Below are 19,301 nucleotides of genomic sequence, written 5' to 3'. Positions count from 1 at the left end.
TAGGTTTAGGGGTTAATAGTTTAATTTAGTGTTTTGCGATGTGGGGGCCTGCTGTTTAGGGGTTAATAGGTTTATTTAGTGGCAGAGATGTGGGAGGCCGTAGGTTTAGGGGTTAATATTATTTAGTGGCGGCGATGTTGGGGAGCGGTGGAATAGGGGTTAAGAACTTTATTATAGTGGTGGCGATGTGGGTGGTCAGCAGATTAGGGGTTAATACATTTATTGTGGGAGGGCAGCAGTTTAGGGGCTAATAGTTTATGGGTATTAGTGTACTTTGTAATATTTTAGTTATAAGTTTTGTGAAACATTTTTGTTACACAAAATCCATAACTACTACTCTCAGATGGCGGTATGGATCTTGTTGGTATAGGCTGTAACGCAAGCATTTTAGCCTCACTGCACAACCTGTAATACTGGCACTATGAAAATCCCACACAAAAACTTCATTTTTTTGAGTGCGGGATTGATGTTGCGTTATAGGCTAAAATGCTTGCAGTACAGCTATACCGACACGACTCCCAATAGTGCGTTCCTGTTTTTATACTGAAATTGCTATTTTTTCAGCGTTAAAAGCTGCAACGCAAAACTCGTAATCTAGAAGTCTATTAGATATGTCACTAATTGGCTTTAACTGCATAAAAATGCTTTTAAAACAAACTTTATAACCATGACTAGCCTGTTAGTATGCTTACTAAAGACAAGATTGGCTCCTTCAAATAAGGCAACTGGTGGGTGGAGTTTGGCTATTGATAAACAATTGCAGAAAAAGAGGATGCTGATATGTTATTCTTTAGCAGCACAACAGACATGCCTTGTAAGTACAAGGTGCTTTCTGTCCTTTAAAGTGAAGGTCAATTTTCATCAATGAGTGCTGGTTTTTAAAAATACTTTTAAAAACAGGGGCACTTTCATTGATGAAAATTTACATTGCACCGGATTTGTAGAAATACTTACCTTTTACTTCTGCAAACCCGCATCGCCGATCTAAGCCTCAGTTCCTCTGTACTGACGTCAGAAATGACGAAAACCGGCTTCCTCCAATCATGGCTTGCACCCCAGAGCGTCCAGCTTGTGATGCCTGGCTGTGATTGGAGGAAGCCAGTTTCGTCATTGCTGTGGTCTACAGCAGGAAGAAGAAGGAGGGGGATCGGCGATCCGGCTTTGCAGAAGTAAAAGGTAAGTATTTCTTCAAACCCAGTGCAATGTTAATTTTCATCAATGAAATTGCCCCTGTATTTAAAAGTATTTTTAAAAACCAGGCACTCATTGATGAAAATTGACCTTCACTTTAAGTAGAACAAAGCTTACATTTCTCTGAAAGTAAAGAACACATAGTCCCTTGTTCCCTTAACTGATACTGGAATTATATCTGATATTTCAGATATATCTGGCTCCCCATTATTTTCCTTTTACACTGCAACCCTTTTACTAATCTTTCTATGAAGACATCCATCTTGCAAAAAATGCTAGGAAATAGCTGCAATGGCAATGAAAGACTCCAGAAGTAAAGAACTTACTAAGTGCACATTTATGGTACATAAAAACAGTGGTTCATGTTCAAATCATACAGATATTAACATGTATAATAATTGCTGGCATATAGATTTAGATGCAACATAATATAAATAACAAATAATTAGACAGCAATTCTGCAGTTATGGTGAGCATAGCTTATTGCAGCAAACTTGCTATACAAGGGAAAGGAGAAGGATACACTCAATGTGTTGCATGAACAAATACATTAATTGAATGGTGTAAGATGTAAAGTACTTGCCTGAGCTTACAGTACTCCCTAAAAATCAAATCCAGCATAGGAAATAATAGCTCAAGAGAGAGAAAAATGATTAGGTCCAGCCATAGAAGACCTGTACATACTCTGGCCTCTATTTACCAAAGTCTGGCGGACTTGATCAAACAGTGCGGATCAGGTCAGCCAGACCTCGATGAATGCGGAGAGCAATACACTCTCCGTATCCAGCATTGCACCAGCAGCTCACAAGAGCTGCTGGTGCAACGCAGCCCCCTGCAGACTCGCGGCCAATCGGCTGCCAGAAGGGAGGTGTCAATCAACCCGATTGTACTCGATCGGGTTGATTTCCGGCGATGTCTGTCCGCTTGCTCAGAGCAGGTGGACAGGTTATGGAGCAGTGGTCTTTGTGACCGCTGCTTCATAACTGCTGTTTCTGGTGAGTCTGCAGGCTCGCCAGAAACACGGGGCATCAAGCTCCATTCAGAGCTTGATAGATAGGCCCCTCTATGTGTTTTTTAGTGGTCATATTATGTGGTTTGTTTGCTTTTGCTACCTTCTCTCTGCACCCAGCTGTTTAGCCTGCAGAACTGATGAAGCCCTCCAGTGTTGTTATCATCAGTCTATTAAATAACTTACTACCTAATGATTTGGAGCAAGCACACAAACCGGAAATTACTCACCTTTAAAACCAACCCACCATTGTTTAGGTGCCAGTATGATGACCCAGTCTCTGGAATAGAACCTTCCCCTGCTGCTGCAGACATCTTGAGACCTACACATTGGTATGCTTGAGTGCAATGAAAGAAGCCTGCATACACCTTCCACCTCCTGCTTCAGTTAAAATGTATGAATTCTTTGTATAAATACAACTCTCTAAATGAGCAATGCTGCTTCAACACAATCAGCCAGTGGCGTAGCGTGGGGGGGGCACAGGGGCATTTGCCCCGGGCGCATAATTCTGAGGGGCGCAAAATGCTTGGCTCCCAGCCTCCCCAGTCCCCACCATCTCAAAACAGTAGACAGTCACAGTCCCACTACCAGCGGCGCTACAGGGAGGCTAAAAAATCTGACAGGCACCTGCGCACAGCCGTCCTGTCTCTCAAGTGAACTGTCTACTACTCTGAAGTCAAGACGTGCTGTGTAATGATTTAATTATCATAATTTATGAGTGTAATCCTATCCGACCGTTGCCTGCTGCTAGACTAGCGTTTACATCACTAGTTAGCACTTTCCACTCCCAGCGCGCATGTCAGGAGGGAGGAAGAAGTCAGAGCAGCAGAGCCAGAGTGGAGTCAGACTGACTAGCACGCTGCGCCCGCAACAATTAGGTAAGTTAGTGTCAACCGAAATTACCGAACTCATCACCGGGTCCGTATCAGGACCAGACCACCAGTGCCACTGCCAGCCAGAATTATAATTACATTATTATAGCCCCTGTTGCTGTTTTTGCCTGGACCCTGGGGAATGGGGATTGGAAATAGCAACACGCGCAAAATGCAGCTTAGCCTCTACCGTTACCCAGGTGATGTCGCAGGGCCAGCCAACCAGCCAATTTCCAAAAGACCCAGAGTCACTCTGAGCCAGCCAGCCAGGTTCCAACTTCCAAAGGACCCAGAAACTGAGCCAGCCAGCTTGCCAGAGTGTGAGAGTGATCTATGCTGCTTTAAAGTGAAATCCGTTATTTTATTTCAAATTCATTTTTAACCTGGGTAAAATAAAACATACAAGATGTAGATAAGCGAAAGCTGGTTATTTTATTTAAAATTCATTTTTAACCTGGGTAAAAACATACAAGATGTAAATGATCTACATCTTGTATGTTTTACCCAGGTTAAAAATGAATTTGAAATACAATAACAGGCTTTCACTTTAAAGCAGCATAGATTACTCTCACACTCTGACATGCTGGCTCAGATGTATTTTAAAAATGAAATCCCATGTTTACATATTGAACAAAGAAAATGTAATTGTTAAATTCTATAATATACTTACTTAATGAATATAATAAAGGAATGGCTGCCTGCAACCATGTTGAATCCTAATTTTTAAGGATGAATGTAGAGTTTACAATTCTATATATATTATATATTTTTGTTGTTAAAAATAAAGCTTTGTTTGTTTTAAAACAAAAACCTGTCTCCTAAGTTGTTGAGCTGGCTCCTAGATTCAAAGCAAATTTGCCAATCCCTACTGTACTGGTGGAAGAGACTCATTCAGTGCCAATTGGGTTAGGGGGGCGCAATTCTTGCCTTGCCCTGGGTGCTGACAAGCCACGCTACGCCACTGCTATCAGCATTAAACATATTCAGGATTGGCATTGTGGATTATTAAGATTCTGTTTTACTATAAAGTTTATTCATAGTGCTTCATTATTTCAGCCTTAAAGAGGCAGTCTAGTCAAAATTAAACTTTTATGACTTTTTATATTCGAATTTGCTTTGTTCTTTTGGTATTCTTTGTTGAAAGCTAAACCTAGGTAGGCTCATATGGTAATTTCTAAGCCATTGAAGGCTGTCTCTTATCTCAGAGCATTTTGACAGTTTTTCACAGTTAGACAGTGCTAGTGCATGTGTGCATATAGATAACATTATGCTCACTCTCGTGGAGTTATTTATGAGGCAGCACTGATTGGCTAAAATGCATGTCTGTCAAAAGAACTGAAACAAGAGGGCAGTCTGCAGAGGCTTAGCTACAAGGTAATCATATTAATATAACTGTGTTGGTTATGTAAAACTAAGGAATGGGTAATAAAGAGATTATCTATCTTTTAAAACAATAATAATTTGGAGTTGACTGCCCCTTTAATCTATTATTATAACTTGTTTACCAAAACTTGAATAACTGAGACCTGTACAATTTTGGGTAGCTTTTTGGTGACAATATTAGTTATCAACCTTCAGCTTAATTACCCCTCAAACACAGATTTCAGAAGAGACTCTTGCTATTGATATTGAAAAAAATATAACCAGTCAATTTGTGCATTATTTTCTTATTCAGCTTATTTTCTTTCTGCTAAGGCAAACTAACACTGTGATGTTAATAAACCTACTGGACAATGGTATACAAAGAAATAAGACCTGATACTCCTGAAACAGTTTGTAATAATTTATAAAAGTAATCAAGCCACTATGATCTGAGTAACTGTACCATGATTCATTTTACTTTTGTTTAGAGTCTCAGGAATGCGGACCCCCTTACACTGCATGTGCCCTACAGGGAGGGTTACCTGCCTGCATTTATTTTGACATGAAAGTGAGCTGCTCCAGATTGTATAGGACTGCACTTTTTCAAACACATGACTGATACATTGTCTACATCCATCTGGTCAACATAGCTACCTATTACATAATACTTTGTATGGTGCAGAGGTGAATATAATGGGGCCTATCTATAAAGCTCCGGATGGAGCTTGAGGCCCCGTGTTTCTGGCGAGCCTGCAGGCTCGCCAGAAACACCAGTTATTAAGCAGCGGTCTAAAGACCACTGCTCCATAACCTGTCCGCCTGCTCTGAGCAGGCGGACAGACATTGCCGGAATTCAACCTGATCGAGTACGATCGGGTTTATTGACACCCCCCTGCTGGCGGCCGATTGGCCACAAGTCTGCAGGGGGCGGCGTTGCACCAGCAGCTCTTGTGAGCTGCTGGTGCAATGCTGAATACGGAGAGCGTATTGCTTTCTGCATTCATCGATGTCTGTCGGACCTGATCCGCACTGTCGGATCAGGTCCGACAGACATTTGTTAAATATGCCTCACTGTCTCACTGGTGAGAAACTTATCCTACAGGGACATATAATATATTTAGATTTTCTTGTGTTAATGCACTATGGCCTAAATTACAAGTGGAGCAATATTTTTTTTTATCGCTCGTTAGTGCTAACTGCTAACTAGCGCTGGTATTAACTTCAAAACTTTGGATATTGGGATATTGGGATATTGCGCTAGACTTCCATGGGGCGAGGTAAAACATTTTTATTTTATTTATTACTCGCTAACCCACTGCACTAGACCAACTACACTAAAGTGAGTTAGTAATACTTTCAATTCCTATATCCTTCATTTTGAAGAAATAGATCTTTTAAGTTACATCAATATATATATATTATTTTTCTAAACAAAGGGCTTAGATTTCCTTTAGTTCTGGAACAGTAAGAAATTGCAGCAGACAATGTTTATGTTAATATAGGTGTATTTATGTTTGCACATATATATTTACCCATATAAACACACATATATATATATATATATATATATATATACTATATACAGTGTATATATATATATATATATATATATATATATATATATATATATATATATATATATATATAAAATATATAGACACATACTGTATACACTCTGGAGCTATTTCCAGTCAAGCAGTGTAAGGATTAAAATTTTATTTTAATCCTTACACTTTACTTCAGGTCTCAAGTCACATTAAATCTTCTAGCGCTATGTCGGCTTTTGCTCGATTTCAAGCCATAACTTTTACTTGTAATATAAGAAATATTTAGAATTGTTGATATATCTTTTGAAAGTATATGGTGCGCTAGAGCAGTATCGGCCATGCTAAACCTTCTCTTGTAAATCTGTTTTACTATGGACTTATGTAATGTAATATGAATTTGCGTGCTAATTTTAGCGTGGTTTAGCGATATTGATATTGTAGCTTGCTCTAGCATTAGCTTGCCACTTGTCATCTTGCCTTATGCTTATTAAATGCATGGAAATACAGGAGGAAAATATCTAAATCTTCTGCCCCTAGGACTCAGCATTTTCTTTAGACTGTGAGATTTTAATTAAAGCCTCTTCAAGCTTGACTCTTTCAATACTGGCTAGACCCAGCTCTGGTGTGAGGATACAGGTGACACAAGCAATTTATACATTGCTTTGAAATATCAGCACAGTATCAGCAGCATTATTCAGAGGTAAAAAACAGCATATGAGAGGTAAAGAACTTTATAAGGAATGTAGATTACACAAGCTTATAATAAAAGTTTATAAATGTATTACAAATATTTGTATTACAATAAGCGATGCCGGCATCTGATACAGAGTAAAATAGTACAATTAAAATAGGATAAGGATCAACATATAATGTAAAACATCAGTGTGTAATGATGTAAGTAGCTGAAAAAATATATGTTGCAAAATAACACAATGTTAAAATTGAAACAGAGTCAATGTTACCGTCCTTAACACAATCAGGCCAGTGATTAGAGTGTTTGGTCCAGCTGTTTATATGAATGCAGGTATAACTTGGGTGATTCCCTCTGCGTTGTTTATAAAACAGCGAAAAACTTGCAAAATCTTCTGGCTTGTATCCAATGACTGTGAGTTAAATTTCAAAGACACTTTCACAGCCGTATTTGCGGGATGTCCCGTGCTGTGGGCCTGTTCCAGTCAGGAGGTCAAATTGCAGGAGTAATGGTAGGCAACGACAAACTTTGTTTCTTTGAAGTTAAAATGAATCAAACTGCTTTCAACAAATGTGGGTCATGGGTGGGAATTACGCATATAGAGTCAATTCATATATTAAAATGGCTCAATGCACCGCACCTACCGCATATGTAAGTCAAGCAGATGTATTGCAAGTAAAGTTTGTAACAGCGTCCATATTATTCAGATTCCAGTGCTGGACATAAGAAAGTAGATCATGGGTATGATGGTATTTCCAAGAGAAAAACAACTCTGTGAATTAGAGTTGGTCTCAACCACCTTACCTACTACTTATTTTCACAAGTTATGAGCAAATTTATACGCGTTTCAGCCCAGTCAGGCCTTTATCAATTTTAACATTGTGTTATTTTGCAACATATATTTTTTCAGCTACTTACATCAATACACAATGATGTTTTACATTATATGTTGATCCTTATCCTATTTTAATTGTACTATTTTACTCTGTGTCAGATGCCGGCATCGCTTATTGTAATACAAATATTTGTAATACATTTATAAACTTTTATTATAAGCTTGTGTAATCTACATTCCTTATAAAGTTCTTTACCTCTCATATGCTGTTTTTTACAGCGCGTTCCCATATCCCCTTGTTTTTTGGTAAAATCTAAGATCCCACGTAAGAGTACACAATTTAAATTTGAATGTGTAAATTGTGAACGAAAGGGCCAGTGCTACAATAGAGGTAGACTATGTGACTGCCTTAGAGCACTCTGCAGGATGAGGGAGGGGGGCTGTACAGTGAGATACTTCAGCCAGATGCTTCCAACTGTTCTGGCTGACCTGCACTCCCTGTCTCACTATGTTTCAGAGGCATTTCCTCCCATTCTAGCCATTATGCCACCACATTTTTAATTCCAAGGTATTGTAAAAAATAATTGTCTCATCACTGACTTAATGGAAGCAGCATGCTTCTACTACTCTATATTTATAATGTCGTTATTATTATGTGATAACTAATAACATTATTTAGTTTACTCTATTATAGAAATCTGGAGTAAGTGTTGTAAAGTTTATCATTTTTGCATACGATGCTTTTTCTGGTTAACATTGTTATGATGTAGCCTAAAGCTCTATGGAATCTTTTAGAGGTTGTCTAAGTTGCTATTTTTTTAAAGCACATTAATTGTTCTCATCCTTATGGGTACCCTTAGGCTCTTTTCTTTGAGTTCAAACATTTATATCCCAAATGTACTATTTGGGTTTGACATGTAAGATATTCTGTTTCAACTGTGTGTGTTGTTACAACCTTGAAATTAGACACTTTTATTATGTTTATGCACATTAAACTAACGTAAGCTATGAATCTTATATATATATATATATATATATATATATATATATATATATATATATATATTGCTTTGTAGTAACCATAAATTTGAAAAGTTTTTACAAAAATAAAGAATTAATCTACAGTATCTACTTGATGATTTATCATCTACAGAAGAAATGTTTGGCAAGAAGTGACCATTACTGAAAAGATGCAAGATACAAGTAGAGCTAGAAATTTTAACAAAACATCTGCAACTGATTGTCTCACACAGTGAAGTTTTACACTATTTTTTCTCATTATACATCACCAAAAAGTGAAAGGATATACAATATTTATCATCTTATACTACTTTTTAAAGTATTTGTTTTAGATCATGTCTAATGCATTATTTATTGAACTGATTATCTGCTGTATGACATCCCCAGCTGGTTTTACTGATGTGTCCAGATCATTTTCCTAATAAATTATTTATTGTGATCATAAATATAATATAAATGTAGGGGTTATATTATTTATCTAACTGTGGAATTATAGACATGGCTTCTCAGGTGATCTATAATGTATATATAATAGACCGATTGTAACACTAGCCGTAAGTTATTTACTGCCACTTGGTTGGGGGCAGACATATGGTTTAATTTTCATTAATATAATAAGATGTTCATGTAAATTTTATAAACATAGGGCTTAAATGATGTTGTGCCTTTAACCTGTGTTGTGTGGTTGGATGTTTGATAGAATAGATGAGTCAAAGCTGTCTGGGCACTGTAACATATCATAACAACATATTGGCCTCTATTTATCAAAGGTCTTGCGGACCTGATCCGACAGTGCGGATCAGGTCCGCAAGACCTTGCTAAATGCGGAGAGCAATACGATCTCTGCATTTTACATTGCACCAGCAGCTCACAAGAGCTGCTGGTGCAACGCAGCCCCTGCAGACTCGCGGTCAATCGCCCGCCAGCAGGGAGGTGTCAATCAACCCGATCGTACACGATCAGGTTGATTTCCGGTGATTCCTGTCCGCCTGCTCAGAGCAGGCAGACAGGGTTATGGAGCAGCGGTCTTTAGACCGCTGCTTCATAACCTGTGTTTCTGGTGAGTCTGAAGACTCGCCAGAAACACGGCCCTTCAAGCTCCGTACAGAGCTTGATAAATATGGGCCATTGTGTCTGATCTAACCTGCAACTAACACAGTTTCTGCCGTAACAAAAAAATATAATACTCCTTCACCGATCTACAAAATCCGAAGTATTCTAATCTCAATGTATGAAACACATGTAAATACCTGGTTAGATGTGGCCAACCAATCTATATCTTCTTTATACAAAGAGGGCTCTATTCTAACCTTCGATGAAGCAAGTCGTAAATTCTCACTACCTCCCTCACCACTCCAATTTGAATTTATTTTGAGGAAAAAAAGTGAATAGAAGTGCGCTAAGGAGCTGATACCAAGCACCTCTCTAAAAGACACTATCCCTAAAATGTGTCTAGTATCAGTTTAACCAGTGAGTAAAGCTTTTTAGGGCTTTGTGATAAAGAGGGCGCCTAGGGCTAAAGGTATCAAACACCAAAAGTATCGTATAATAAAAGTATTTATTTAAAAACAAAAGCACATCCTAAAAATTACACATTCTAAACAGGGACGTCTCCCTATATTAAAACTATATATGTTCAGTTCAATATAAAATATAGTCTGTAAATTAGTACATTAATAAGTAAGTATATAGAGGAAAAAATAAAAACAAATGGATGCAATAAAAACAATTCAGGTTGCTTAGATGTGAGTATGGCCCATAAGGATATATCGGATTTTAATGGATCCAATTATTCTGTTCTCTAAGTATAGTGAGAGATAGAAAAAGCGTGGAGCTTTCCAAAATATATATACAGTCCACCAAAGAAATGATAAGTGAGTTGGTTCAATAGATATACAGTCACTGTATTTACAACGCTTTACTTTACCACTTGTTCTGTCTCCGGTCACACCAAGGACCGCTACGAGATCCAAGGCAGTCTCTGCGAGCTGTGAACACAGACCACACACGTGTTGGGACGGCGTCTGACGTCACGCCTCGTCCTTTCGTTGCCTATATGCACAATTTGCAGCGTACTTGTTTCAGCTGTGAATTGTAATAGTTCTTTCAATATTCCAGTCCTGTGCTGTGGACTTTAGTTATGAATACAGTGGGATATTCAAATTCATCTATGCTGTAAGATTGAATGAATTATAGTAGAAAGGTTAACCCGGGTTAGATGACAATGCTGATAATAGGCATATGGTTATGTTGGTCACTCTTGGTATGCTGCTACAAAGTCTCAAAAGCAATCGACGCGTTTCGCCCACCTATGGGCTTTATCAAGATGATTGTGACTTGCAGCAAGATCCCTTTTAAATGATCAAAATGTGTGTGATTGGCTGTGTATCTGATTGGTGTTCCATTTCCAAAAAGGTATTAAGGTGGTATATACTCATTCCTTTAATCTGGATGTTCATGTATCCTAAAGAGAACTTATTGTTGAAATAGTAGTTTATTCTGGCACATACATTTGGGATTTATCAAAACTTCCTTTAGGGCACATACTTATAATATATTATTTCTAGGCTTTCTTGTTTTAAAGTAATGCCTATTAAAATTGCATCATATTCAAATGGTAATACAAATATAATTGGTTCCTAGTTATATAAACAAATCTTCCAGGTTCTAAGTTTAACATTCATTATACAACATAATAAACAATCTTCCATATATGTAAATATAAGATATAAATATTCTGGTATTAAAATGATGACCTATCTATTTGTTCTAAAATTTTGGAGTATATATGGTGGGGGTAAGTGACAGTGCTCCCCATAGAAATGTCTGTGATTAAATGTGTGAAATATTTTAAATATTAAATATAAAGTGAAAAAATGACATTATGCCATTTGTCTAGCCTAAAAAAAAAAAAAAAAAAAAAAAGAAGAAGAAGAAGAAGAAGGTTCTGGATATCATTCAATCTTACAGCGTGGATGAATTTGAATATCCCACTGTATTCATAACTAAAGTGCACAGCACAGGGCTGGAATATTGAAAGAACTATTACAATTCACAGCTGAAACAAGTACGCTGCAAATTGTGCATATAGGCAACGAACGGACGAGGCGTGACTGTATATCTATGAACCAACTCACTTATCGTTTCTTTGGTGGACTGTATATATATTTTGGAAAGCTCCACGCTTTTTCTATCTCTCACTATACTTAGAGAACAGAATAATTGGATCCATTAAAATCCGATATATCCTTATGGGCCATACTCACATCTAAGCAACCTGAATTGTTTTTATTGCATCCATTTGTTTTTATTTTTTCCTCTATATACTTACTTATTAATGTAATAATTTACAGACTATATTTTATATTGAACTGAACATATATAGTTTTAATATACGGAGACGTCCCTGTTTAGAATGTGTAATTTTTAGGATGTGCTTTTGTTTTTAAATAAATACTTTTATTATACAATACTTTTGGTGTTTGAATTTATTTGATTAGCCAGCATCCTAAAATCTTGGGGACTAGCAGGGCAAGCTGGTCGGATACTCACTATGTTTGGACGGTTGAGGAGGGGAAATCATTAGATTGTAGTGAAATGAAAGGGAGCCCTTGAATGGCTTACCACCATTCCGGTGGTAAGCCATTCAAGGGCTCCCTTTCATTTCACTACAATCTAATGATTTCCCCTCCTCAACCATCCAAACATAGTCAGTATAGAGCCTGGTATAGGGAACCTAACGTAGACACTGAGATATCTGTGTGGCTTGGGAAGCTGACTAGAGCAAAAAAAAAAAATACTGCACAGTGCAACTCTATGGGAATTATACTACAAACTGACAACACATTGGCATCTGATACCGGTCACTTTGCACAAATTCTACCAAACTTCTCCTCTATGCTGGAGGGATTGTGATAACCTGGGGATTCACTTGCATATCTGGTGGGAATGTCCTAAGATCAAAATCCTATGGAGAAGTGTTTATGGGATCCTGAATACTCTAAAGATCCCGGTGTGCATTGGTCCAGCCTTGGGACTCTTGCATCATGGCTTCCCAGATATGACTGAAGCTGAGATAATTTTTACTTCATATATATTTATGGCCACAAAATTAGCCATAGCTAGAGATTGGAAACAACCCCTCCCCCATCCCTGAAAACAGTAATTGCTATTGTAGATCACATAAGAAATATAGATGAATATGCTTTCCGATCATTAAACAAAACTGAGCAGTATCATGAGATCTGGTATAGCTGGATTGAATTTAAGCCTTCTTAGGTTCAGAGCATGCATAAACCTTCATCACAGGGTAGAACTCGCCCTTCTTCTTCTTTCCCCCCCCCCTTTTTTTTCCTGGAGGACTGAAGATGAGTACTACTATCTATAAATTTTCACTCTTGATATCTATCTCTCTGAATACCAAGCAAGAACCAAATTTAATTTATGTTAAAGTGTACATGTCATGGGTCCCCCTTGTAGCCATTGAGTTTCCTCTGAAGTCCATTTGATCTGGAAGGATCTTGCTAATGGCTACTTATGTTTCTATAAATAACATTTTTAAAAAAAGGATTCTGTTTAGCCGAATGTCAATATATCGTATGCTATGATTTTTCTATTTGCCATACGTATTACTGAAGTGTATTATAGCATCACTGCTGCTTGTAATATTTCCATGCGGTTTTATTGCCATTTCTGTTATGTGCTCCTCTGTATGTGTTATGTTTCTAACAATCCTCTATAAAAGACGTAAAAAGGAAAAAAAAATATATAATACTGAACATTTTTTTTGCTGCAAGCCTGTATGTAAGTTGTTTGCACTTATTCTCCTTGCCACACAGTGCTTGCTGGTATAATGTGTCACTGAGATCATTACAATCATTTCTTCTTGGATACAAGAATGTTTGAAACTATGGGACTGACCAATATTAGTTTTTCAAGTAGTCGTTAAGTAATGCACACATAAAGATAACTATTTCTTCTAGGTAAATGACTGCTTTAAAAACGTTAAAAAAAAATAAAATATATATATATATATATATATATATATATATATATAAAACAGTCCACTGGTGAGCACTCGCTGTATAAATTTTCAATCCGTGTTTTTAATCACGTGTTAATGTTTTCGGGATGTAACCCCTGTCTTCAGACATGTGAGGAAAAAACAAGATGCTAACAGTTGATTAAAAACACGGATTGAAAACTTATACAGCGAGTGCTCCCTGTGGACTGTTTTTTATATATATTGTTTGGGAGGCACCCTGGATTGCATACTTGTACAGTGAGTGCTGGTTATTCCTTTTTTTTAATCTTTTATTTTGCAAAGTAACAGAGGAAACAACGGAATACCATACCATACTATACAATCATGATTGTTACAAGACAAACATTTTTTAAAGATCACAATATTCTTTTATAAAAGGAAGAAAAAAATGGATAAAAATATCCTAGACAAGTGAAAGTCTAATCAAAATGAAACTCATCCACAACACATTAACAGGGTTTTATTATCAATAATGGCTATCTCTGTTACCCATTTTGTTCTTTAAAAGTTCCTGATATATACAGTAAATATATATATATATATATATATATATATATATATATATAAAGAAAATGGACAGTCTAGACGTTTGATGAGCAGGACATATTCTAGTATGTAATACAGAAGCTATCTCAGTAATGTAAACTAGCATTAGATTAGTTTTCAAAAGCGGCCATTTTAAAAATGATCACCAAAACGGTATAAAATAAAGAGCCCCGAAAAGCCACAACTACTTAAATCTTGAATCTACAACATAAAATAAACGCAAAAGTAAATAAATACATACATTATGAGGCTGATTTATCAAGCTCTGTATGGAACTTGATGCCCCTGTTTCCGCGTGAGCCTTCAGGTTTGTCAGAAACAGAAGTTAAGAAGCAGCAGTCTAAAGACCGCTGCTCCATAACTTGTTCGCTTGCTCTGAGGCCACAGACAGAAATCAACCCGTTCAAAAATTATCGGGTTGATTGACACCCCCTGCTAGCGGAATCTGCAGGGGGCAGCATTGCACCAGCAGTTAAAAAAACTGCTGGTGCAATGATAAATGCGGACAGCATATGCTGTCTGCATTTCTCGATGTGCAGCGGACATTATACACTACATCGTATCATGTCCGCTCGCACTATGATAAATATACCCTTATGTCTAAGAGGATGTGGTAAATTTCTGGGAAATAGGGAGAGAAAAGTGTGGTTTGTGGTGTAGAATAAAGTAGATGTGTTTTCAAGTGCCGCAAGAAAACTTTGGGGAGTAGATTAAAATACAGGAGCACAGAGGAAACACTATATATAGCTGAGAACACCCTAGTGTTTCCAGATATAGGTTTAATAAAAAAAGACAAGAGTATAAAATGCACCTGTCATCAGTGAGGGCTGTTCCTGGATATAGTTATGGTCAGCCTACCTTTGCTTCCCATAGAAAGGCTGTGACACTTTTTAACTGTCACCTTCCTAGGCACATAACAAAATTCCACTGAAAGATGGAGATTCTAGTAAGGTCTCAAAACACCTATAGTTTCATTATGAAAAGACAGTTGTTGCTTTTGTCAGGTGCCCTTTGCTATTTATTTGCTTGTATTTCATCACTAAAATACTCTGGCTTTAGCTATGACATGAATCAGACATAGGAAAACAGGTACAAGCAATTTACCTGTGCGTTACTTTAGTAGTTCTTATATGTCATATACTGAGGAAAACTGACAAATACAATTCTCTTTGTTTAGGAAAAATACTAAAAACATTATTTATACACTGTGTATTAAACTGTCTGTTACTTTTGAAAGCAAATAAAAAATAACAATATTTTAAAATGACATTTAAAGCAATATGTCATGTCACATACCTGCTGTATTACTTCTACAGTACACATTAAGGGCAAGTATTATGAAATAAGAAAAGCATGCTATTTTTCTCACAACCTCTGTAAACCTTTATTTAGATATACATTTTCATAGGGTTATTGAGTTTTGCTCACCCATGTATGTTTGTTCATAGTTTTTAGAAAGATCATTTTGAGTGCTTGCAATGTATAAATATCATATGTTACAAGAAAGTGAGTCTTTCTTAAAATTCCATTTCTCTGTGGTATATACATGTAAACCTTTATAAAGCCAAACATTCTAATTTATACCTACCTGGAACTGTTTATGTTTACTAAGTAGCTCTTCAAGTTTTTGTGATTGTCCCACTAGCTGATTTGATAATGTCTTCCAGCGGCTTTCAGCTTGGTCAATTTCCGACAGATATTTCTGTTTGACATCAGCAGGCGCTTTGCTGGATAAATCTTTTGCAGTTTTACTGAGATAATTCATGTCAGCCTGATGCTCCAGCAGGGAACTTTGTAAGGCCTATAAGTAAAATAAAATAAAAAATCCTAAGGCACATTTTATACATAATTATTCTTACTAAACAGAATTTACAGATATCATAATGAACAGTTTTGTAAGCTATCAGTGTAAATTGCAGAATGTTTTGCAGATTATTATCATAACTGTGATTATTTAAAACCATCTTTAAAGAAAATATCTATGAAAACATGACTAGAATGCTGCAAGCTGTGATCGTGCAGAAAACAAAAGCCACATATGGAATTATGTGATTGTATTGATTCTCCAACTAAATGCAATGCTACTTCTACACTGGACATTAAACACCTAGGCACACACTATACAAATTACTGTTAGCATTTATTTTCTGTTGGGTCTGATTTTGGTTTGCATTTTCAAAATGTTTTATTTTGCAAGTGATTTAAAAAAACAAAAACCTGTAGCATAGAAAGTGAACTTATCTTGTACTTGTCAATGTGTTTAAATCACCCTATGAAAGTTGTATTGTAATAAAACAGTAAATGTTAGCTCTTTATATCCTTACAAAAGTACACGCATAATGTCACTGTCTCTTACTTTAAAACTGTTTTCAAGGTATATTTGCACTATAACAAATGAAGTGATTGTAATTTAACTGCTGTAACAATCAATATGCTTATAATATAGCCCTGACGTTTTGTAGTTATATATGTACACATGAGCTGGCATATTGTACTACAATGTGATGGTAGAACATATGTTTTACTAGTAATAAACGTATTATGTTCATTTGGGACAGTGGGGCCCATTTATCAAGCTCCGTATAAAGCTTGAGGGCCTGTGTTTCTGGCGCGAATCTGAAGGGGGCGGCGTTGCACCAGCAGTTCATAAGGGCTGCTGGTGCAATGCTGAATGCGGAGAGTGTATTGCTCTCCGCATTCAGCGATGTCTGTCGGACATTATCCGCTGACCGGATTATGTCGGACAGACACATAATAAATAGGCCCCAATGAGGAGCTTGACGGCCCATGTTTCTGGCGAGTCTTCAGACTCGCCAGAAAAAGCAGTTATGAAGCAGCGGTCACAAAGACCGCTGCTCCATAACCCTGTCTGCCTGCTCTGAGCAGGCGGACAGACATCGTCGGAATTCAACCCGATCAAGTACAATCGGGTTGATTGACACCTCCCTGCTGGCGGCCCATTGGCCGCGAGTCTGCAGGGGGCAGTGTTGCACCAGCAGCTCTTGTGAGCAATGCTGAATACAGAGAGCGTATTGCTCTCCGTATTCACCGAGGTCTGGCGGACCTGATCCGCACTGTCGGATCAGGTCGCCAGACTTTGTTAAATAGGGGCCAATGTATCTAATTTGCAATTTATTCTGCTTATTAAAATTACAGTAATCTATGCTTCCCAAGTGTAAACCATTTTTATTTTGATTCAGAAAAAGAGACATACTTTGGGACAGATACATTGGGGTCTATTGAATCCCTTTATAAGATTATGGTTTACAATGTTTTTAAAATGCAAATCCATTTCAGTCCATAAATACTGTAAAAACCCTCCTCAGCTATATTCTGACCCATCCGAAAATAATTTTCATGTGGGGTTTGAGTGATTTATCTAATTAAATTCAACCTTTGCAAACAAAAAATATTTAAAAGGCATTCTCTAAATTTGTAATTAAGTGGTTTAATGTTTATTATAAACTGCTAAATACATATTTTAGAACATTGTATAGACAAAGGGTGGCATAAAATTGTTAATAGCATACATCATAAATTGAAATTATTGGTTGGGTGTAAAAATGTATTCAAATTTATTAAGTAGTAATAATTATTCCAAAGATACTAAAAGAACAGTGAGCATCTGTGATTCACAGCCAAGTTGATTAATTTAGACACACAAGTAATGCACTTACAAAAAAGAATAAAACAATAAGTTTATCTGAATATCATCCACGATAATACAGGAAAAAAATATTTATAAACAATAACAATTTTAATCTATCATTTACTGAGAAAATTGATTTTAAATCTCTTGATTTCTTAGACTTAACTTTATGTGTGGATAATGATTCTAAAGTAGATACTAACATTTTAGGAAATTCACAGATAGAAAAAGGTTCCTTCATGCCCACAGTGGATACCTAAATAGTCTAGCATTCTGTATGGTCAATTTTGTCGTATACAGTGACATTGTACAAAAAATGAGGAATATGAGAGAGAAGCAAATATTAAGCTAGATATGATTGTTTGAATATACCTAAAGAAAAGCTGCTCCAGTGCAAAAAGCCCTGGAATAAGAGCATGATGGGAATATTACATTTATAACAACTTATAGTGAAGGAGCGAAAGCCACTAGGTCTATTCTTAAAAAAAAACATTGAATAGTCCTGCTGAAGGACCTCATTTATAAAGAGAATTTCCCACTAAATTCCCACTGTGTCTAAATTAAATACAATTAAAAAAGGTAAAAAAATAGAATATCTTATGTTTATTTGGGAAGAACATCTAAATGCTACATGAAACAATGTTTAGTATTGCTTAATATAGATTGAAAATAATCAATGCCAGTATTTTGTATGTCACAATTACTAATTGTCATTATCAACAAACATATGTACTTTTGGATAATTGAAACGTACTGCTAAGTTTGTTAATGTTTTTATTATTTGAATAAAGAAAATTAAAAAAAAAAAAAATTGAATATCATGTCTTTCTGGTTAAGTTGAAAGCCAGGCACATACAGATGCAGAAAGTCAGATTGTTGCATGTGTGTTCATATAAAGAAAACAATTAGTGTCTATAATTGGAATTACACAAAAAGTTTTAATATAGATTTTAAGGGCACGTCATGCCACATATGTGGTGTATCAACTTGATTGAAAATGTAGGTAAATTTATGTAAGATCCACCAAACGAAAGATCAAAAGAAGATACTAGGAGCACATAGAAAATATCAAAAATGGTTATGATAAACATAGTGTGTCAGATCATTTTCAAATAGTACTCAAACAGAATACATTAGCTCTTAAGATCTTAGTATTAGAACAAATACCATCATGCACTCACAGTCATCTGAGATTAAAAATGCCTCAGACAATGTGAAAGAAAATAGATACATCATTCAAAATGTTTGGCACCTTAAGAGCTAAATATAGATATAGATCCCCAGGCTTTCATGTTGTTAGTTATTAGTAAATCTCTAAGGATATAGCATATTAGATAATATTGTGTAACTACACATAATTTAAATTGTTTTTATTTGGCCCACATATGTAGCTTATCAAAGGTATATACAATGTGATATTGCCTAGTATATATGGTTGTACTATTGTTATATAATGGACTATATGTAAATGCAATCATTTTTAAATGATGTAAAACTATTACCTAAGTGGATCAAATAAATACAAATTATTTCAG

At 36.3% G+C, this 19,301-nt stretch overlaps 1 protein-coding gene across 1 annotated transcript in view; it reads right to left on the bottom strand.

Moving 5' to 3' along the window:
* Nucleotides 1-19,301, bottom strand: part of DMD (dystrophin) — a 4,487,195-nt gene that overhangs the window by 2,634,702 nt on the left and 1,833,192 nt on the right. The window contains exon 23 of the mRNA XM_053707599.1: nucleotides 15,706-15,918. Within this exon, the coding sequence (XP_053563574.1) occupies nucleotides 15,706-15,918 (213 nt within the window). The remainder of the gene's footprint in view (nucleotides 1-15,705; nucleotides 15,919-19,301) is intronic.

This window comes from Bombina bombina, chromosome 3 (genome assembly GCF_027579735.1).
Source record: "Bombina bombina isolate aBomBom1 chromosome 3, aBomBom1.pri, whole genome shotgun sequence".
Taxonomy (NCBI): Eukaryota; Metazoa; Chordata; class Amphibia; order Anura; family Bombinatoridae; genus Bombina; species Bombina bombina.
The sequence above is the reverse complement of the archived record's forward strand: the minus strand, read 5'-3'. Positions and strand labels throughout refer to the sequence as shown.